We start from the raw sequence: 22,751 nt of genomic DNA, 5'->3' as shown, positions 1-22,751 counted from the left end.
TTATGGCTGCAACACTTGACAAATTGCATTCATATCCTTTAGTTGTATGACTTAGCCCTTGTTAGCTTGATTTTGGTCCCGCTTAAAACCTTTGTCGCTATGTCAGACACAAAGCAGGCTGCAACAAACTGCTTTGTCAAATCCACATTTATGTGGAAGCAGCCAACATACAGACCAAATGAAAGGATTTTTACCAGTTAGCTTCAGCAGGATAAACAAAGGACTGGAAAAGGATGTGGAACTAAGCATTTTTAGAGGAAATGGACTATCTAGGTTGGCTGTTCTTTTGAAAGAAGGTGGTCATATAAAAATCAGACTTAAATCAGTTCTAATACTATACTGTCAGTGAAGAATGTTAAACTGCAGAATGGAATCTTTCAGAACTCAAAAAAGGCAAAATGGGTGTAACTTAAATACACCAGGCCGTTCAATTTGTGGATGAAAGAGAAGTCCCAACCCCTAAGAATAAACACACCTACAAACAGTTCTGGTAATAGGAAGAGTTTTGCAATACAAAATAATACTAATAAAACAGGAAAGGCGGTTACAAAATCCCCTCGTGTAAGTGTCCTGATGTCATCATGAATTTAAGATTATAAATGATTGTCTTTACTACTTCCTCCACTACTTCACATTCAGTTTACCAAACAAAAATAGCATGCAAGGAGTCTGTAGCAGGTGTCCCACTTTGCTCTATGGCAGCAGCGTCCCACTTGGCCACTACCTGCCACGTGCCAGCAGTGGGGCACCTCTGTGGAGCCAATACTCCAGCTCACAGGACAACTATGAAGCTAAAGCACAGCTGGGGCACATGAACAGAACCCAGATCCAGACTCCAGAACTAGGTAACCAAAAGCTGCTGCTGCTACTGTTGAGATGTTAGTGGTTGGACAGACATTTTCCATTGCAACTACATGACGCTCTTCTAGATCTGCATCTGTGTTCATGAATACACCGCAACTCAATACCAGATTACAACTGTTCTTACAAACATTCCTCTCTAGCCAGATACCAAGTACTTTTAAAGCTGGTCTGTGTTCAGGATCAGGCTAGTTTAGTTACTGTCCTTAATTCAAGGTCTCTCTAGCACAAGCCCACATGAATACTTCAGCGCAGAGTCAGGAATTCCTCCTCATTTTCCATCATTTCAGCCTGCACCATCTGGTATACAAAAATACAGAGTCTCTTATCTTAGAGGAGCAGCTTATCTAGAGGCAGGTTATGACCCTCGTGCTCAGTGTCCAGCCTGAGGAACTTCAGGCTCATCCACCTTCTTGTTTCACCTGGGAAGCTCTCCTTTTCCTCCTGGCTGGGCCTAACCATCGAGCTGCATCCACAGGAAGACCTTCAACAGCACGTTCATAGCCAGGAAAGCAATTCATCTCACAAAGACCCACCAGGATGGCCCCACCGTCTTGTCCTTGCAAGACCACAACAATAAGCAGTCTCTTGGAGAGCTTTACAGAACTGAAGAAACCTTAGAAAACCTATTGCCAATATTTTGGACCTGAGCAAGATTTTTTTCTAACACAAAGCAGCTTTTAAGACCATATATCAGTAACTTTTTAGAAAGTAATAATGACTTCTGCCAACAAAACCACCCTACATATATATATAAAAATATATATATAAAATTGTCAAATGATATACAGGACTTGCTAACTGCACAACAAACAAAGGAAGTGTTTAGGTTTTTTAAATGGCCTAAAATCTACTCTCACCATCAACAGCTATTCAAAAAAGATTGCTAAAAATTTCTGCTAGTCAATTACAACATAAAGATACTTTTAAAACTACTACTTTTTGCAGTTCTCAAGACCAGAGAGCTTTTACTCAAAACCTAAACACTGAAGTATTGAACTTGCAGAATAGTGGTGCTTAACAGCCCACAGAGGAACATGCATCTCTGGATGACGGCAAAACAACAGGGAGAGAACAGTCTAAAAGTGACTTTGCTATATTTAGGAATAGCACAATCAATACAATACAGACATCAACTCCACAAATATAACTCGGGTCAGTCGCCAATGCCTGAAGCCAATACATCTGCAGGGAAATCAAGTAGTACATAAACAAACAAACAAACAAATAAATAGAAAAAAAATCAGTCTGATAGCATAAAGGGAAAAAATTCTAATAAAAGGATTTGCCAGGCAGAGAAGAAATGCTTGCTTGTTTTGGGGGGAAATTTACCAAATCTCTATACAAGCAAACTCTTAGCTGTTTTCCACATTTACTTTAATTTTGTGTTAGTTAACATGAGATTGTTGAGCAGTCAAAAACATTAAGGTGATGCCACTCACAGGCTCAAAATGACAGCAAAAAAAGGAACGGCAACCTAACAACCTCTACTGACAAAATAACTCTGACTTTGCAGCTCAAAGGGAAATCTTGCATTATTATCTGGATGCAGTCAAATCTCTGGTGGGTTTGTAAATCATTGCTAACAATCATCTGTCTGGTTGTTTGCGCTATTTAAAGGAATACTGGTGTCAACACCCAAAGTTTGATTTCCATGTTGCTCGGAACTCTTGCATCTCTAACTGTTCGCAGACAAAATTTTGTCATCTCTGTTAGCTGGATGTTCTACAACAGTCAAACACTGTAGTTATTAGGTCCCCACAAATCATAAGTGATAAACCTCATGTAGAGAGGTTTGTAAAATAAATTGAAAAGATAAAGCCAAAAACTCCACCAAAACATCTACCAACAGACTGAAAGACATCCATGGAAACAGTACTATGAAATTCTACATTTACTGTGTTATTGACTTCTACACTGTATACGTTCCATTCATGATGAAAAATTCTGTACATTTACCTGGCTGCAAAAAAAACCCAGATTTGAGTACTTAAGGAAAGCACCACTTCAGCAGTTTGGTTTCTTTTTTTTTTTTTTTTTTTTTAACTAAAAAGTTATTATACAGAATTAATTTATCCACTTGTTTTAGTATGTGCAATTACATCCACTGGAAAGGAAAAGAGGAGAAACAACAGTCAAGTGCATCTGTTTCCAAATATTTGATTGATATGGTTCTAACAGTCTGCAGCCCAATTCTTACAAGAAGAGGTGCTCTTACTAAATAATATAAGTCCTTTGTATATGGTCTTGCACCTGCTGTCTTCAGTGGAAAACAGATTTTTACTGTTCTTCACTGCTACGACGTTTCTGAGCCATAGCAGCTAAGAGTAAGGAACCTAAATTTGGTGCTCCAAAAACGCAACACCCATAAATTCATTGCCATGGGTGGCTGGGATTGACTTATTCAGTGCATTTAAAATTACTAATTGTACTTACATGCTCCAAGTTTGTAAGTACACATTTTTGCTGTTGTTGCTACTCCAACCAAAATACATTCAATATGGCATCACATTTTTGTTGTTGCTACCATTACATTTTAATTACCTTTACTATGGAATCAGCTAAACAAATATAAGCATCCTCATATCTGCATTAGCTTCATCCATCCCTAGGCATTAAACTGATTTTGCTATAGTTTTTTTTTATACAGATGAAGATGTACATTCTTTTACAGCCACTAGATTAAGGTTCAAAGTCTAAGGCAACACACTTTTGAATCTTAGTTGTTTCCGAATAGGACTTGAAAACCTTGCCATCTGTAGCCTCTGCCTCCTCTCATGGAAGTGAGCCCCTAGATCCAGGGTCATTGCATTCAAACAAGCAGAAGTCACCCACATTGCTTCCTCATATTTCTCAGTTTTTAAACATGGTAGTATCAGCAGAATACCAGAGAATACAAGTTTTTTTTAATACTCAGAAGCAGGCTCTTCAAGAACCCTTATCAGTAATCTAGCTCTGCTTCCATTGAAATTAGCAGGACTTTCTTATTAATCTCTTGAAAAATAAATAAAAAAAATCCATGGCTCAACTCAGGAAACGTTATGTACTTCTGCAAAATTACTTACAGAGAGTAGACTGTTTTCCTCTGACCTGGTTAAGAAGAGCTTCATCTATTCTTTCCCTGATCCTGTGGTTTTTTGCTTAGTCCAAATGTTACCCCAGAGTTCTGACATCACCCACATGCCATAACCACTTTCTTCCTACAGCAGAGAAAGGAGGATTTTTTCCTCCAGTGAGGATTTACCAAGAGAAGTGACTGATGAGCAATTCAAATGAAGACTATACTTGGTGAAGAATTACCTAATGATGGTTACTAAGCTCTGAACTAAAACCCTGATCATTCAACACAAATTTCTGAGTTACAGCATTTGTTAATTATAAGCATAATTGACTTGTGAAACTTATCTGGCCTAAGAAGCCAAGATACGACATGCTCTAGCCTGCAACAACATGGAGTTGTGGCTGCATACCACAAACAGACCCCAAACAGAAGAAAACAACAAAGTTATTTTTAAATCCATTTCAGAGAAACTGTTTGAAGACGTATAGGTGAGAAGGTGTTTGTATTCGTTTTAATGATTCCTCAGATAAAAGGACACATTTTTTAAACATTTTTGTTTATTTGTTTGGTACAGAGAATTCCTGGAGGGGGGACTAATATTTATAGCAATGCTAGTCAAAGTATTCTGTCTGTTCCCAAGATCACGCCTCCAACAAAGGAAAGCAAGAAACAAAAAGCCTCATCTGCCAAAACCAGTCCATGTAATTTCTATTGTTGATTGCTTTTGAAGTGAATGATACTGAAGCCTAAAGCAAATGCTAACCAACCAGGTCCCACATTTTAGTTTTCCAAATAGCTATCCACACAACATTTTAAGCTTCACAAACAACTAAGCCTTTAAAAAGAGCTTGTTTTAAACTGATCCAACTAAACTATCAACATGATGAAGTGTTACTCAAGTGCTGCCTTTCAAAATGCAACAGCTGAAACTTTTGATTCAGATTTGGAAGAGCAAGACTTACTGTTGCTCAAGGTGAAGCCCCAGGCAGTAATGCTTATTTTCTCCTCTATTTTATAAATGCATCTGAAGATCACTGTGACTGGACCAGTAACTACGAAAAACAATCAATACCCATCATCACCACACACAAAGCAAACATTAGAAATACGCACATAAAGCACATATATGGTTCCTACGATATAGGCCCTTCAAAGTGAGGGTCTATATATGCAATACAGCTCCTATCCATCATAGCAGCTTATGAGCACAACGAGCTGAAAATGTTCTTACCCCAAAAAAGTAGCCCTGTACTAAAAAAGGCAGCAGATACTTTGTGTTGTTGATTTGGGCAGAGCAATCCTCTCAGAAGTATTCATATAGTGGTTCTGTTTTGAAAACTTGAGGAAGAGAAACTTGATTTTCATAGGCCTTAGATACTTACTAGGTTTCTAAGTCTACAACTCAACCCCCTTCCCTGCTCCCTTCAGAGCTTTTTCAAAATGGAAAGGACCAGCTGCAACCTTCTTTTACAGAAACTTTCTAATGGAAACACCAGCTTCCTTGCACACCCACTCAGATGTATACAAGCTGTGGCAATTTGTCATACAGGAATTTCACAGCATCCCAGACTTCTTTGCCCATCTCCCTCAAGCACACTATTTAACTTCATTTTGTGTTCTTGTACTTTGTGACATTAATGTATTTCAGTATTTATCTCCATGTCTAAAGCATTACAGTTTTGTTGAAAACTTCATATGAAAGAATTCTTTTGGCTATTTTTTGAGTAACCAGAGATACAGAAGATTCAAAAGCCTGCTTTTGAGTTGCATTAAATTTACCCTACCCTTTTTCAGATTAATGTTAAGACAACAGAAATAAACTAGATACCTTACCAGTTTATTCCCAGATAGGAAGGCATCAGTCACTGCAAAAACTTTCTGCTGCTTACTATACAGTTAGCAGGACCTACCTACTCCTGATAGATCCTATTTAATTCACCATGCTATAAAACTATACACTCCCTTTAAGCTTTAAAATAGAAAACCTAGATTTTTAAAAAATAATAGATCAATCCCCCTACATGCATCCCAACAGTAAACAACAGTTTAGCTCAGTCACATTAGCAAAATAATGTAGACAATTTTGCTGCATTGCTTTTTTTAGTTGCTTGTCCATCAGAGCAAAACTTCCTTAAAATATATTCGCATTTCTCCCCCCCCAAAAAAGTTCAGCCCACTCATACTGAATGGTTTTTACTACTCACACATAAAGAAAAGGTATCTGGAAGTAGTCTGCTTTCTGGCATACGGATACCTTGGAAATCAAATTGAAGTGAGGTCTGGCATTTCTCTCTGTGTGTGTGTGTGTGTGTATATATATATATATATAGAGAGAGAGAGAGAGAGAGAGTGAGCGTGCGTGTGAGCGGCTATTACTCACACCTTGCTATGATAATATGACTTGGCAAGTACAGAGAGTCAAATGCCTTCCCCCTCCTCCCCTCCATATCGTACTGCTATAATTGTTCACCAGCATTTTGACATAGAGAAGGTTTGTACATACGTGCTCCGCTGGCGTGTGTCCAGACACGGTCTGGGGAGGGAGAAGTTCTCAAGAGTCCCTGCTAGACACACACAGTTGGAAGAAAGCCTGAGAGACTGCAGATTAACAGTCTACAAAAAAACCACCCAGACTGTGTTGGCCAGCTGAAAATCTCATCCCCAGATTTCAAACCAGTCTGTCAGACACTAGACCTAGCAGTGTCTGAGGCTAGCGGCACAGCTCTGTTTCCAGGCTGCTTAGATAACAACTGCGCAGCTAACATCATGGGCTGAGAGAAGTTATTTTAAGTTGCAATTACTAGTTCATATCTTATCAAAAGAGCTGGATGTGCACAGCCGTTGCTGCTAATAGCTTCCCTTCCTCTTCTGAAAGAGGAACAAGAAAGTTATTCACGGCAACTAAAGAGAGTAAATAGTACCAGGTGAAGCATTAGGTGCACTCTGCTGCTGCAACCACCCCAGTGAACTCCAGTACCTCCCACTCTTCTTGCAGCCAGTCCCGCTGAAACAGATTTGAACCACATCTCTCTTTTTTTTCTTGCAGAAATACTTAACCAGCCTCTTTCTTACAGTGACAAAGGATCCAATCAAACTACCACGCAGACACAGTGCTCAAAGCCAAAGTCTACACAAGCAACCCTCTCTGTTTAGCTGAGAGCTGGGCAGCCCCAACTGCACACAGAGGGTGGCAAAGTACTTTGCAATTTCAAATCACTGAGCAGCCAGGAGAAGTGTTAGAAATCACAGCAAGAAGGAAAAGTGGCACTACTGCACATCAGACATGGTAGAGCTTCAGAGGGAGTCAGTAGCAGGATGACTGAGAGCAAAGCATCTTCCATTTGCTATACACAAACCAACTCCAATATGAGAATGAACATCAACCGCAGATCCAATACTAAAAGTCATTGCCTTAGCACAGAATATTCTTCAGCAGGCAAGGTTAAGTGTTGAAGGACAGCCTGACCTTGCTACAAGTTCATCTGAAGTCATAAAGCTGAATGGAGGAATCTGGACATAAATAAATGTGGTTTTACTTGCATGATTCCTTACACTGCTACACCTTGGCAATGGATTTCTCTTAGGTCAGTCACACGGCTGTTACTAACAGCAGAGACTGGTCATCATAAATATTATGCTCCCATACTGGTGGCACCTACAGTTTAAGAACAATGGTCCCATCAATCCTCCAGACCCACTACTGGCAACCAAATACAGTATTTTCCATCAAGTATTTAATGAAATTAATTTAAATAGGATTTTATAGACCAGCTGCAATCACTTATTGCAGCCTTTTAGACCACTGTGACTTTCAGAAGTTAGGCATTATGTTACTGATTTTATTTATCATTAAAAAACCCCACATGCTGTAAAAGGGTACATATGGTACCCAACCACCATTGAAAGGTAAAGAACTGGGTGCTTTCCAGCTTTCTAAACTAGGTTCTGGAACATCTTCTTATAGTTTGGGTAACAAATTGTTGAAGAAGCTAACACGAGGCTTTGTCTTTTTATAATACTTAATCTGTGTCGTGCTGTCCCTCACTGCCCCTCCCTGAAAGAAAACCCACCAAAAGGTTGCAGGAGGTGGGTTTTTTTCCCTGGCAGCGAGATGCTGCTCTAAGACTGTACCACACACAAACTGAGTGAGCAGCCAACTGCTGAGTGGGAGGCTCATTAAAAAGGGCCATTTGCTTGCCATATGTCTCTCTCTTCTAGACAGACTAATTCTAGTTGTTAGAGTTCTAACCAGAAACGCAGATCAGTAAAGCAACTTTTTGTTAAAATGGTACCAGAAATTTTCCTAAGCAAAGTACTGAGAAGCATGCGGTACACAGAGGGTATTACCGGTTAGAAATGAGAGCCCTGATCCCAAAGTGGGATTGGCAGAGTGCCTCATCTTTGCCAGGCTGGCATTTCCCAACCTCCTGCAGGGCAGCCCTAGTCCCACCACCTCTTCCTGCTCCTGCCCTCCATCACCACCCGGGCTGCTGCCGCTATTGTCTCCTGCTTCCCCCCCACACTCCCACATCACCCCCTTGTTCCTCTCCCTCCCTATTACTGCCGTAACATCTCTCCCGCTCATCCCCACACCCAGCAGGATGACTACAAACTGACAAGATCAGCCAGGCTTGTCTGCTATGGAGAAGTCTGTGCATGGTGCTCCCAGCTTGGGAAGGCAGCACAAGCACATCTGCTCCCAACCACCTATCTAGAACAGCTCTGGCAGACCTTTGGGTCCGTGCTGTGTATCCTCAGCAGTGTTTATCTACTGATGTGCTAGTACCCACACAGGTAACCCACAGGCATGCCACAATGGGGTAGTGGTCAGTCAGCAGGAATCAAATTGACAAGAAGGAAAACAACCAACAAAAAACCCCCAACCCCTTGAGATTTCAAGTGCATCTCTCAGCCTCTTTCTTAGAGTTAGACAAAGAAGTTTTTCAGATAGGATCACGGGCATACTAGATCTTACTGTAAATGTCAGTCTCTCTTCTATTTACATACTGTTTTAAGACACCACCAGTCTGAAGCCAGACTCAGGTTCTCCATTAGTTTTAGTTAGGAAGTTTGTCTAAATTCACATTATGTTTCGATAGCAACTGTCCTCCTGAAGGATCCGAAAGCACTTCACAGGAAAAAGTAGATACCGTGAGCAGTCAACAAGTAATGACCATCTCTCCCATCTGACATCCCAACAATGTCTAGAAAAGGCTAAAGCTGATTTACGATCACACTGCAATCTTGTTTCTGCTTAAGACTATTTCTCATAGAGCACCCCAAGATATGCTGTAGCCGTTCCCCTATAATAACTCTAAGGGCCACAGCCTTCCCAGAAGCTCATTCCAGGTTTCCAAGTTGCACTGGTTAAGAACCTCTCAGCTCAGACCCACGAATCTTAAACCACAGCATTACTTTGTTTTTCTTCTTCTTTTTTTTTTTGGTGAAGCCATGTGTGTAACAAATGTCTTAATTCCCCACATATACTTTGAACCCTAGTAATTAATCTCGCAGGGACACAGTAGCCAAAGAACTGGATTACGCAAGCCACCCTGTCCCTCTATGTCACTAAGGTTTCACTTTTCCCATCAAGCTTCACAGTAGTCCCACTTGGCCTACACAGTCTTTATTGTTTGGAAACAGGGGCCCACGCAGCATTTAATCAGAAAGCTTTCCCCCATCAGTACTTCCTGCTGAACACTCTTTATCCTCCACAGATACACATCTCACACTTGCCTACATTCAAAACAGTATTAATTATTTAAAAAAGGAAAAAACACCAAAAACCCCAAAACACAAGCCAAACCTGTTCTTCTGGCAGAAGACAACAAATGTACTTCCCATTATTTTGGTGAAGACCTGCAGAAACCTTCAGATGTGACCATACATCCTAATTGAACATCCCTCTACTTTTTTTGTGCAAGCGTGCAGCCATCGTGACAAAAATAGGACCTTTCACATGATGAACTTGTCCCTATGCACACCAAAAAAGAGGGATCAGGTAAGCACTGCAAAACTAGGCAACAAGGAGCAGACGCAGCCAGCTCGAATTATTTCAAAGCCAAACGCAGCCAGCCAGCCTTGGCTGGCTATTCCCAGCCTACCGCAATACAGAATTCAGGCGAGATGAACCAGAAAAGGTTGAACTGGTGACAAATACTGCAAGAGTGTGCTGTGAAGGTCACTGCCCCGAAAAACAGAACCTTCTTAGCATTTAGATTTAAAACTTTCTTACTCTACATAGGCTATCAACCATCCAAGATGACAGTAGCATTTGTCAGTGTTGTAGATTGTGACAGGTGGCTCCCCAGCCAGGCGTTCCTAGTTTGAGGATGCTCATGAAAGCTCCTGCACAGTGCACGCATGTATGATGCATTTCCTTCTTTGCTGCTCTGCCCGTCTTTGGGATCAAACTGTGCACTCTGGTTCAAAAGAAAAGTTGAGTCTCAGCTGCACTAAAGGGTATGAGTGGAGAAATGGAGCTTCACGCCTGTACATAAAACTGTGAGGGAAATAAGTACAGGCTTCAGTTTCCCTCTAATGCTTAGGTCCTTCAGAATGAGAAGTTAGACACTCATGTTCCTCCTATCCAGTTAATAATGGTCACCTTTGCTATTAGTGTTAATAGCTTCCCCCACACACATAACACAAGTTAATCTTTGCCAACTGAGAACAGAAAATCTCTACAAAACAGTTCACGACAGAAAAAAAGCCAGTTTTTCCACTCCTCGAAGTTTCAAAGCGCACAGAAGTGCCCTTCCCTGACACAGCAGAATTACTGTCTTGGATCACAGGCTAAATTAAACACACAAATTACATTCTCCATATAAACAGAGTTACACATGGCTTAAATAGCATGGTTTTATTTTCCTATTGGCACCAATTGGCACAGTAGTTCAGTCAAAGCTTAAGACACCCGTGATGTCAGTTGCTTTAATAGGCAGCACTGACGTGACCAGCCCTCGTTCCCAGACATGAAGTGTGCTGGTTTCCATGGGGAGGATGCTGACTGAAGAATTTCTATCGCGCTTCCTATCAGTTGTTTTGAGCAGCAAACACTGGCTCCAGGAAAAAAAAAATAAATCTGTTTGGGCATCCAAAAATTCACAAGATGACATAATCCTGTGCGACATATTTCTCCGCAGCTCCCTCCTCAAACACACATGACCTATCAAAAACCCTGTTCTACATTCCTGCCTGGGTTCTGTATTTACAGAAGGGAAACACATTCATCATTTCTGCCTTGCTTCTTTCCCATGTTAGCTCAGTTGTAACAGTTTCCCCTCCAGCCCCAAGAAGCAAAAAGGACAGTCAGTTTAAAAGAAGTTTCTTAGACTAATCATAGGAAGCTCATGGCAATTTCTTCCCTCCCAAATTCCCACGCAGATTTAGGCCATGTAACAAGTCAGAATATCAACAAAGGAAGAAGAGGGGATGAACTTGAGACAAAGTGAAACCAAAAGGCAGAAGAGGCAGCTCAATGAAGTTAAAAAAAATAAAAATGCAGTAAGCTATACGCAAATCAGCTAAGCATTAAGGTTTGAACTTCTCTGCAAAAGCATCTGCTACTAGCATGCATTACAATCCAGGTAAGAGTCATGGGGTAGTTGCACTGGTGACTGCATTATTCTGTGTAAAGATATCACAGCAGTGATGTGTGCTTGCTTTCTTCTGCACCTGCCTCTGTTCATACAAAAACACAAACTTCATGCACCAGCACCAAGCAACAGGTTAACAAAAGGCATCATTATCCATATAAACCATCAACTCAAAACGCACCCCCTTTCAGCTCAAACAGATCTTATAAAGAGTGTTCCTCAAGGTTTGCACAGAAGGGAAAGCACATATTTTTTGAATGATTAAACAGTAACCATGTCCTTTACAACTGCCTTCTCTTTATTCTCTTCTCCCGTCAAGGGTCAACTTCGAGGCCAGATGGGTAGCATTAACTCTGTAAAACTCCTACTTTTGGGAAACCTGTGAAGTTCCAGACTTACAATTACAGGCTAACAGACCCTCTTTGAGCTTCTAACTCCCTTTGAAGCTTTTTAACTGTATGGTTTTCTACATGCCTGAACATCTACTTCAGGGTAGGAAAGAGTGAAGCAGCTTCACAATTTGTGCCTTGTTCAGTGTCTAGGAACAGGCAGCTCACCCCTACCCCAACCTCGCTGGCATGAGCTTACCAGCAGGGCTGCCTGTTGCATTCGTCCATCTCCTCCCTTTTAAATCCTTAAGTTACACCTCGTGAAAGAGGAGAACTGCTTCCTTTTGGGAAGTCAGGAACCACATTCCCAATTTCATTGTAGCTGGTACTTAGGGCAGCCTCAAGTGGTCAGAATCGTGGGATCAGACCGGAACCTTGAGTGAAGCTCTAAAAACACCTCAAATTCCCAGCAGGGATCAGCCTTTTCCTCTCAGCTTCCTAGTGGTTAAGTTAGGCAGCTTTTAAGACCCTTCTCCCAAGTGCTTAAATCTTTCTAGCATCGTGCAAATCAGCCCAGCGCTCCACTATACCAGCCAAGAGCTAAGGCAAAGCAATTCAAGCAATGCCAAGCAAATCCTGTGTGATTAGTCCATCACCCAGCCTTCTGGGAAGCAGTTTCCTGGCTGCTATCCTACCTTTCCCTCAACTGCAATCTTTCAAAAAGTCATCCTCCCAAGTTCATTTCTTTTGTACAAGCCTCTAGAGTTCTTTCTTAATTGATGCAACTCTGATCAGCTTCTTTGCTGCCCACAGAGATCTGAAACAAGCAAACAAAACAAAAAATCCACCTTACAGTGAATGCTTATGAGGTCACAGCTGAATTTCAGCAAGTCGCAAGTTTGCAGACTTAAAGTAACAGCCAAGAACTGCAAGTCTGAGAGGAATGTGATACTTCACATCATAAGCTGTAAAGGCTGCAAGTTTTCCCTCTCTCCTCCTACTCCTTTTCCCTTCTTGCAAACAAAACACAAAGTTCAATGCTGAGGCAAGACTTAGGTTTTTTTAAACAGGAGTAAGATTATACTCATGAGCTAGTATTGAAAAATAGCACTATCATCACAAGCTTTTGTTTCCTTTAAGGCACCAAGCAAATCCCATGAAACCAAACAAATTTTGTAGTACAAATGGGTGTCTATAAATGACAAACACTTATTCCAGGTTGGAAAGCAAGAGAGAAAATGCAGGTATTTTCTTTCCATGAACTTCTGGGACATAATCAGACTCTTTCTCAGTTACTGGGAGTAATACTACCCTGTGAACTAACTCAACTGTTCTTATTGCATGAAAGAGCAGCAGCCTCTACAGCAGTTTCAGACATTTCAGATGGGCCAGGCAGCAAAACCAGAAGGTGGATGGGAACTAAAATAGAGTTGAATGGGGTTTCACCAGAGGGCTAAATACAAACTTTGATATATCCAGTCACCAAACTGAACGTCAAGCAAATTCTACAGGCAACTGTAGAAATCTCTCATAGACATGAAGCTGTATATATACAAAGAGAAAAGCAGTCTCACAGCCTGCTAACTCACATTTATGAGGAGGGTAACTTCAAGGAAACCAGACACTGCAAAAAGTCTGGCTGACTCCAGAGAGACAAAGTTGAGAGTGAAAGACACTCCGCAGTGCAACCTGATGAAGAACTGTACACCATTGTTTCACTAGAAGCTAAATATGAACCATCTCCCTACACTGAGAAGGTATTTCTGACCCAATAGCTTGCATTCTGGGAAGATGACAGTGCACGACACTAGAAAGCAAGTACTGTATATACTCAGAACAAACTCCTGGGTCTCAGGACAAATGCCTCAATCAAAACTCAGGTAAGCAAGCAAACAAAAACCAGGGAGCCATCTGTATACATTCCTTAACAGTTATAAAACTAAGTGCAAAGTAGAAGGCCACCAGTACAGATGGTCAGGCAAAAAGGGGACCGTTTCATTAAATTTAGGCAAAAAGCTGCGACTTCACCAGACTGGCTAAAGGGGGAGGGATGAAAGAACAGGAAGAACATGCACATCCACGGGTGCAAAAGAAATATGCGATTTCTGCCAGCAACTTCAAGTGCCTGCATTTTGATCCTGTGATTTGATATTGCACTGTAGATCAGTGGTGAGGCATTTGCCAAAATTTAAACAGGCACAGAAAAGTGGAATAACAGACAGAACCATAGGGAAGTCTGATAGAAACTGACCTTGTTGAAGGTAACTCTCTGGGGGGAAAATGAAATAATTTAAGAATATAGATATTTGCTCATGTATAGAAGAATAGTTCATCTGTTATTTCAAGGTGGCAGGTTTGAAAAACCCAGGAACATGAAGTTTCCAGACTACAAAGCCATGATTGCCTAGAATAGAAAAACTCAGTCTTTGATAGTGAAAAAGGAGGCAGCAATTAAATTAAAAATAAGTAGATAAATATATTTTAAGGCATAATCATTTCTCTGTCAGAAAAGCACAGAATATGCTATATGGACAATTAGAAGTGTTTCAGACATTAATCTCAGACAGCTGAAGAGGCACAATCTGCTCACTAAAACACACACCTAGGTATCTCACCCTACGATACCCAGCATCTACTCTGCAATCAGACTTCTGCACAAAAAACAAAATGCCTTTCTTCTATTTGTTTATGAGGAGTAAAGTGTTGCAATTGTCAGGAAACATCACAGTCAAGTATTCAGAGCTACAGGAGTCATATTTATCTTTTAAAAGCACAAAGACTATAAGCTGGTGGCAATGCTTTTATTAGCGGTACCTGTGAAAAAGCTTTCAAACCTCCAACCGCTTTTCAGATCATACAAGCTTTTTCAAGATTTTTTGGAATCAAAAACAACAAACCAAAACAAAACTTGTGTTCCAGGGGGTTAAACATGTGGGTGGGTTGGGTTTGGTTTTTTTTCCTTGGTTTTCTTCTGAGGACATACATTCATTAATTATTGACCAGCCCATAGACACATGGCAGCCTGCCTCTCTCGGAAGCACTGTTCAGGCTGTTCTCTCCACCTTATATTCAGTTGCACAGCACAAAAGCCCCAGGAGAGCTTTGTGGTAGCTGGATGCCAGGTTAAGTTCAAAGCAAAACACCAATTAAAATGCAAAACGCATTTCGTATCAGGGAGTGGTGTACCTGTTGGCTGGAAAGGACTCACCTAAGTAGAGTTGCCTACTCCAGAGCAGTGTCCCTCCCTGTCTTAGATCTCACCCACCTCTTTGAACTTTAAAATTACCCTGCCAGAGCTGTACTGCTACACTTACAGAGAAGAACAGGCGTAGCTCTCCCTGACACCACCCGCTGTTCCCAGGGAGGCAAAGCCCCAGACAAAGAGCTCTTTATCTGACACCACCTTCCTTGATCAGCAGACAGCATGAAGTTGCACTTGAGGGAGCGAGGAGTCCAAACTGAACATAAGACAAGGAAGCACCCGCTCTGTCCCCAGAGTGACACAAGTTGGCAGCAGACACCATAAAGGCATCAAGCAAAAGACATTTGCCAGTCTAATGTTTACTCTTCTCTCCAGGACCACAAAGGAGCAGTACAGCATACTTAGAGAAGACCCAACGTACTATAAACATCTAAGTGCTCAGTATCACCAAATTAAAAATCCAGGCTCTTCCAGACCTTGGATACATCAGGTTCAGGGTGGGTGCTGAGCAACAGCAGCTGCTGTCATCACCTCAAGACAACTAGGAGATGCCTAACTCGCACCATACTTCAGTGCTGTCCTTCCTCAGTGTCCAAGGTCTGACAAACCCAGAGTGGGCAGCAGTACACCTGCTGGGACTGCAAAGCTGTGTCATGCCTTTGGACTTCTGCAGCTGCAAGTCACAAAATCTCAGGGAGCTCTCCTACTCTGCCGCTGCGAAGGCAAGTTCACTCTTGAGAAGGCCTGCAGAGACCGTCTTCCTCCACGTTAGCGTGACGCAGTGAGGAACAGGCCCATCAGACACCACTCCATCATTAACAAATCAAACCAGTAGAAACAAGTTTCGGTAGGATGTTTGTTGTACACCACTTCTGCCACCAGAGAAGGGACTTCTGACTCATTCCCACCCGGCACCCCACCTGGGGAAGGCGCGCATGACAAGGTTTTACATTTCCTCATGTAAAGGACATTAAGAAAGCTATCAGCACACTCAGGTAAGCAACTGGACCGGGCACCAGCGATCACTCCGTACTAGCACTTGCATACCTTCACTGCCTGGCAGGGAGGTGTGAGTTCATGGGAAGAGTATTCCCAACACCCCGGATGTGTTAGTGTGGCACACCCTGGAACAGGGAGTTACTTTCTAATGTCTGCATAAAAGTATTTTCTTCTTTAGTTGCCGCCTATGTGCACACAGATGGCAGCAGTGACACAAGAGGTATTCCCTCCAGACTCTGGGCAAAGATGAGTAAAAACTTAAAGAAAAAGAGGTTCGATCTTTAAATATATATATTTTTTTAACATAATCTCAAGAGGAACAGCTTTGCTCTAAGAACAGAAAAAGCCTCAAATGGGCAGGAGAGCAAATGAACCATCAGTTGCAACAACAGAGATAAGGACCTAAAAAACAACAGTAAAGGTTCCGTTATGATTTGATTAAATGTAGGAGTGAGTATTTGGGGCACAGTAACCTAGATGCTGCCAACCCATCCCAAAGTACTTTTTCTTTTCACTGCATGCACTCACCAACACTAGCATGGCCTTTGAAAGAAAGGGCTACGCTGTGTAGGTGGGGGTGCGCACGGGCATGCGGGTTACTCCACGGCCCTCTGTGCTGCTCTTCCTGCACAGCAGGTTTTAAGCAACCATATCCAACTCCATTAACTGTTACATCAGTAATCCACACATAAGGAACCATGGCCACAGAGCACAAGCATTTACGCCAGGTTGAATCTGGGCCATTTAGAGTCAGAGCAGAAGACCCCTGTGGCTTGAGCTGATGAATCCTCAAAACCACTTCTGATAGTTTTGAGCTATATAGAATATATATGGAAGGTAACACATAAAGGGTCAGACAACACCCAAGGGCAACAGCGTTCAAACCCTGGATGATGTCTTCAGTGCCTTTTAGCTATCACAGAATATGCTTGAGACATGGCCATCAGACCCCTGGGATGCACCTTCCTGTGCTGGTACCTCTGCAAAGGAATGAGAGGTGTTCCACTTGATAAGCAGCATCAGCACAGTGAAGTCTAAATTCTGCAAGATACCAACACGGCCTGTATCATCCAAATTCAGATCACAAACCAGTAGTTTCCAGAGGCTACTAAGGGAGACATTTATCAAGGTCAAGACTACAGTGCTGCCTATGCCAAAACTAGCAGTAACACTTGACATCAGCTGGAGGGTATGGATGATACTTCTTTTAGAGTTGCTTTTGGACTCTCTTTTAGAGCAGAAATTTAGTATTAAGGATATCCAGGAACAATATAGAACTAGTTCAGACAGAAAGCTAGTAAGACCATCCTGCAAGTATCCAAGTGTGAATTACGTACCTGAGGAAAGCAAAGGACACCAAGGCAACGTCTTTCTGTTGTGATGGTTTACCTTGGACTCTTGTAAAGTCCACCCTCTCGCACCAAGACAAGGGACTATCAGGACAGTAATTCCGATCTCCTTTCCATTCTATATGCACTTGAAGACCTCTTTTGTTTTAGAAGCCAGAAACACATTAGCCATTTGGTTTTAATTACACGAAAATTGAACTCGATGCTACATTAACCTTAACTTTAAAGAGAAGCAGACTGTAAAGAGTATTCAAGAGGGAATGGTTAGACTAACAGCTGTCATATATGACTGTTCTTTGACAGCAACAGCAAAAATTAACCATGTCAGCCATCCCCAACAGAAACAACCAGGGTAGCAGTTTCCCAGCAGGGAAAAGACCATCAGCAGGACTGCAGAACTCAGAATCTGTTTAATGAGATTTCACTTAAATGTAAAATACAACATTTTCCTTCTTTAATAAGGCTTTATTGTATTTAGGTTTAATAAGAGGATCAAAACCCAATTTAGCAAGTAGCAAAATAAGATTTACTTTATACTCACATTTATATATGTGAGTGATGACTTTGTGGTACTTAAACCCATAATCTCAGGAGAATAACATCAGTTTCAACTTCCTTTCCCGCTCAACTGTTGCAGCCAAAATCATGCTGCAATTTGCTACACTAAAAGTCTGCTAGGGTTAAAAAAACCCAGTTATTCCATTAAAGCCAAAATAAACCTAGAAAGTAATTTTAGTGAACACTTATGTTCCATCTTTAAGGGTCATTCTGGTAGGCAGTGCATCCAACCTGACAGAAGTTTAAAGTTAAAGCATGCAAAAAGTCAGTCCTATAATCCAAAATTTATACAGCAATACATTTTGCAAACATTTGCCTACAAGGATATAAAATCCCTCCTCTAAACCCAAAAACTAATGACTGAGTCTCATATAAACATTCTGCTGACTGTTCTAGCTGTGTTTTCTGCAACGATGGAAAGTTCCCACATGCAAACGAAGGGCTATGCCAGCCAGCTCCCACAGCAATCACCACCTGACGGCACTAACCTTTTGGTAGCAGCACATCCTCCTCAGAAAGGTAATGATTCTGAAGCATTCCCACCTCCCAGAGCTCACTGCAGAGCAGACGGCACGGCTAGCTCCAGAGCTAGCAGCTTAACTGTGCCAGGTCAGTGCCCAGCCCAGCAAGTCTTCTTAGGCAGCTACATTCACCTCTGTAGTGTGGGGTTCTGGATCCCAGGAAGCAATAAATGCAAGGCGCTGCACAATGCAGCCCTGAGAGGTCATTCAGTGTTAGCTTATGCATGGTAATCCACAGCATCATAAGTTGATTTTTAGGGTATGGAAGATGTCTCTAAATGCACTTAGATGTTAGCACCCAAGCACCAGACTGCAGTACTTTGCTAACTAAACCTTCCCATGTTTAGACTTGGCTCTCCTTTCTCGTAGGCAAGACCATCAGACATGCTCTGGTACCCCAAGTTAGCACTGACCATTTTTGTGAAGTTTCTTCAGCAGCAGCAAAGCCCATCACATATTTATTAAGTGCCCTCACTACACGGCAGTTTCTGAACTTTGATGTATTTTCATCTCATTAACGAAGGGTTTATAGCAGGGAACTTTCTGGAGACTGTCTGACAGCAAATCGTATTCTGCCAACTAAATGCACACTCTTTTCCTGCATTAACATAAACAAGGAAGATATTTTTGCAGTATCTTGGGGGACAGATTTTGATTCTGCTGGTATCTATGTAAATTTACACTATGAATGAATGGAAGCATGAAGAGTCAGGAAACCCACTTAGCAGATCTTGGTTAATTGCTTTAAAAATTAAAACCAAAGCTTTAGTAAACCTATTAAGATCCAGCCTTACTTCATGCCAATAACCATTTTTTTTTCTGTTCTCCTTCTTCCAGGAATCACAGTGCGGATTTTAAAATGGATCTGTTTGAAGGAAGTGAAGTGTTTATCTGACCACAGCACTGAAGCTTATGCAGCAGCCAGGAGGTGCAAAAAGAAAAAAAAAAAAAAAAGATTAAAAAAAGTTAAATTCTGAGAATTTTAAAGCCATGTATATTATGACACTGTATGCCATCAGACCAAAGCTTTTAAATGCCCGTTAAAAAAATTGACCTTCCCAGAGTGAACTCCAAGGAGAAACAGTACATAAGAAGGCAACTGGTTTAAGTTTCATCACTGAAATAGGATGCATCACTGCAGTTGCAGCACTGGTGTGATTGAAATAAAACATTTCAGTCAGCTCTTGTACAACTTAGCACACCCTCATTGCACCAGCATCTTAAAAGAGACCTTAAGAGAGCCGAGTAGATTACTTAATTGACAACTAGCTACAGAAGACCAAGTAAAACACAATGCCCACATCTTTGCTTTGTAGCCATGGCTTGCCCTGCTCACACTTTCCAGCTTCTTCAATTTTCTGTATTTACTGCAGTAAGATAAGCACTTCCCACTCATTTAGTATTGTTCCATTCAGCCTGTGAATAAGGACATCAAGCAGTAGGAAACAGTTATTAAAAATAATTTCCTAGGAAAGTAATTTGAAATTGTAAAATAAATATGGATTAGTTGCATCATATCTGCTTGGAACAGTATTACTGCATCATCCAAAAAGGCAGACAGTGACAAGGAAGTACTGAGAAGCATTAGCGTAAAACCGCACTATTACAATGAAGGGTCCCTGGCTTTTAACATGGAAATATTCAAAAATCCCCTTCAGCTTGAGTACGCAATGAAGTTTAAAACCCATTCCACCTTTGATCGAACATGTCAAGGAATTTTCAAACTTTCACACTTTTGTCACCACATTCACAGATGAGAAGCACTGGCAGTTCATTATACTCAAACTGAAACCAATTCTTCTACATAGCTATGTGTTCTGTCAATGTGCCACCCAGTCCAATACTGACTTACTCCCAGGGCTACTGAATAGAGGTATCTAACATTACTAAAAAGTCACAGACACTGGCATCAGAGACTTAGCTTCCCTCTTGTCAAACAAAGCGATCAGTGTAAGTGGTAGGCAATTCATTCTCTTTGAATTTGTATTTCAGGTCAACAATAGCTTTACCTGCATAATGTACAGGGATTTCTATCTTTGGCCCTATGACGTAGTGACCCTCCTCCAGACTGTGAGCTGTAATTGTTGTCCACTGCCGACATGAATGAATCAGAAGATAATCGCTCTCTCGAAGGCCTTCTACAGTTTCTCCTGCAAAACAGAAGTAGGGTTTTTTTTAAAAATGACTTCACACATTGCATCACAAATTAGGAAAACTTCACAACAAGCATATTATTCTTATCGCTATTTTTTTTTCAGATGTTTGGAGATTTAAAAATCCAATTCTACACAGTGTTTATCTTTGCAACATAAGCACTTTACCTTACAGAAAACAAACATAAAGCAAAACAACTCTGTGCATAAATACAATACCACAGAGATGTAATCCAGATTATTTACCAGTAGCTCTGGGGCTCCTTTTTCAGCTTTCTGCATAGGCAGACAGAGATATGAAAAGTCTGCTTATCTCATTTGATATGAATACTTGAGAGCTCTTTTAGTTTTTAAATAGATGATAAAAAAAAGTACATTTCCGTATGTTGAAAGATCACTGTCACACCACCCTACAGCCACCTGAAGCCAATCTTGCTCATTGCTATGAAGTAATTGAGTATCATACACTTGCAGATACAGAGATTTCAGCTTTGTCATTCTATCCCTTTGCAAGGCACTGCTTAATTAGCCATTCCTATGCCTGTAACCTTAATCCTGCCACTTAATGAGGCGGAAAAAAAATACAAGTTTAACACACACTAAAGTCCTCTCAGAGATACATTCAACCAGAAGCCCCCACAGATAATGTCCAGCTCATCTTTGTAATTCCCTCTCTTGTACTCTGGTGTCTGCCAAATCCATCACAAACACAGCCAGAAATCCAGCTCTCCTTTTTAGCCCTGTCCCTACCAAATCCTCTGCATTTCTGCCGATTACTTTCCCCTCCTCCACCAGCTGCAGTGCCTGATCAGGACTGGAGTGCTTTGCCTGGCTTTCCAGCAATTGAAAGAGCCACATTAGACAGAGTACTCCAAGTGCCAGCTATACATCTCAAGCATGATATATGAACAAACTTCATAGAGCACAGCTTATCACGGCAGAGTATGCATGCTCTTACATACCTGCAGTCCTGCTCAGTACGTGTCTGCATTAAACACACAGAAAACAGCCTTTCTCAAGGCATGTTTAAAACAGCCACGTGAACTTTCAGGAACACTTAGTAGATGCTAAACATGGGCCAAGAATAATGAAGTTTTAAATTTCATTTTCCTTCTCGCCAACCAGCCCCCTGCAGTTACAGTAAAAAATAAAGCAAGCAGTTTAGCCCTGGAATCAAGTTGGACAAAACCCATCCCCTTCAGCTACTACAACAAACTGCATTCCCTTCACTGTCCTCCAGTATCCTTAAAAGTCAGTGGAAGAATGAGACTTCCCTCAGCCTGAAGCAGCAGACGTTTCCCCCATTCAGTCTCTGCAGTGGAGAGATACTTCCCATGGAGGTTTTTGGTTTGTTTTTTTTCCTTTGCCCACACCAGACAATCTTTTCCACTGTGTAGGCAATGGCTACTACACACCCCATTCCTGCCTGATTTCATGCTCCCATTCTATCAGAGAGCACCCTCCTACACAATTCACAACACAGCAACTGGTGTGTGTGAGAATTGTTAAGACTTTAAATCAGAAGAGACCATTATGACCATCTGCTCTGACACTGTCTGGCCCCAGGATTCTGCTTGTTTCCTCCAGAAACTTGGATTTGGCTAAACAGGTGTGAGACCTGCTCTGACGCAGGGAGTGCCGGTGATGGACTTCCCTGGGTCTGCTGTCCCATGGCCCGTTAAACCTTTAAAAAGTTCCTGTTTTGCACAATTGGGGCAAATATAACTGTAGGCAAACTGTTGTTATAGGGGTGTAGAGGGGGAACAGAAAAATATAAAATATCAAAAGGTATACAGAGCTCCTTAATACCAGTTATTTTTGCTCCTATGAAGGCACCATTTCCAGGTTTCCTTCCTTTGCACGGCACAGTAAGTAGCTTCTAGGTAAGCAGGACATTCCAAGAACTAGCTTCCAAGTGCTTCTTGGACCACATCCCTTGGCAGCCCAGCCAGCCAGACAGGCTGCTTAACAGCAGTTCCTGCTCCCTGGGAAGCACTACCCCTCCACCCACAGCACACTGGGATAAGGGACCTCGGAAAGCCCCTGGAAAAGTGGCAAAACCACAATGCAGTGCTGGAGAACTTGTTGGTCCCATCCATATTTTGAAGGAAATTCAGATA

General features: G+C 41.6%; 1 protein-coding gene across 4 annotated transcripts in view; it reads right to left on the bottom strand.

The window, feature by feature from the left end:
* GAREM1 (GRB2 associated regulator of MAPK1 subtype 1) overlaps window positions 1-22,751 on the bottom strand; it is a 149,185-nt gene that overhangs the window by 58,007 nt on the left and 68,427 nt on the right. For 3 of the 4 annotated variants that reach the window (XM_080381535.1, XM_080381537.1, XM_080381536.1), the window contains one exon: window positions 20,488-20,628. In XM_080381535.1, the coding sequence (XP_080237661.1) occupies window positions 20,488-20,628 (141 nt within the window). Of the gene's footprint in view, window positions 1-20,487; window positions 20,629-22,751 lie in introns of those variants that run through there. The other variant, XM_080381538.1, reaches the window with a different exon arrangement.

Source organism: Falco punctatus, assembly GCF_963210335.1.
Source record: "Falco punctatus genome assembly, chromosome: 3".
Classification (NCBI taxonomy): Eukaryota; Metazoa; Chordata; class Aves; order Falconiformes; family Falconidae; genus Falco; species Falco punctatus.
The sequence above is the reverse complement of the archived record's forward strand: the minus strand, read 5'-3'. Positions and strand labels throughout refer to the sequence as shown.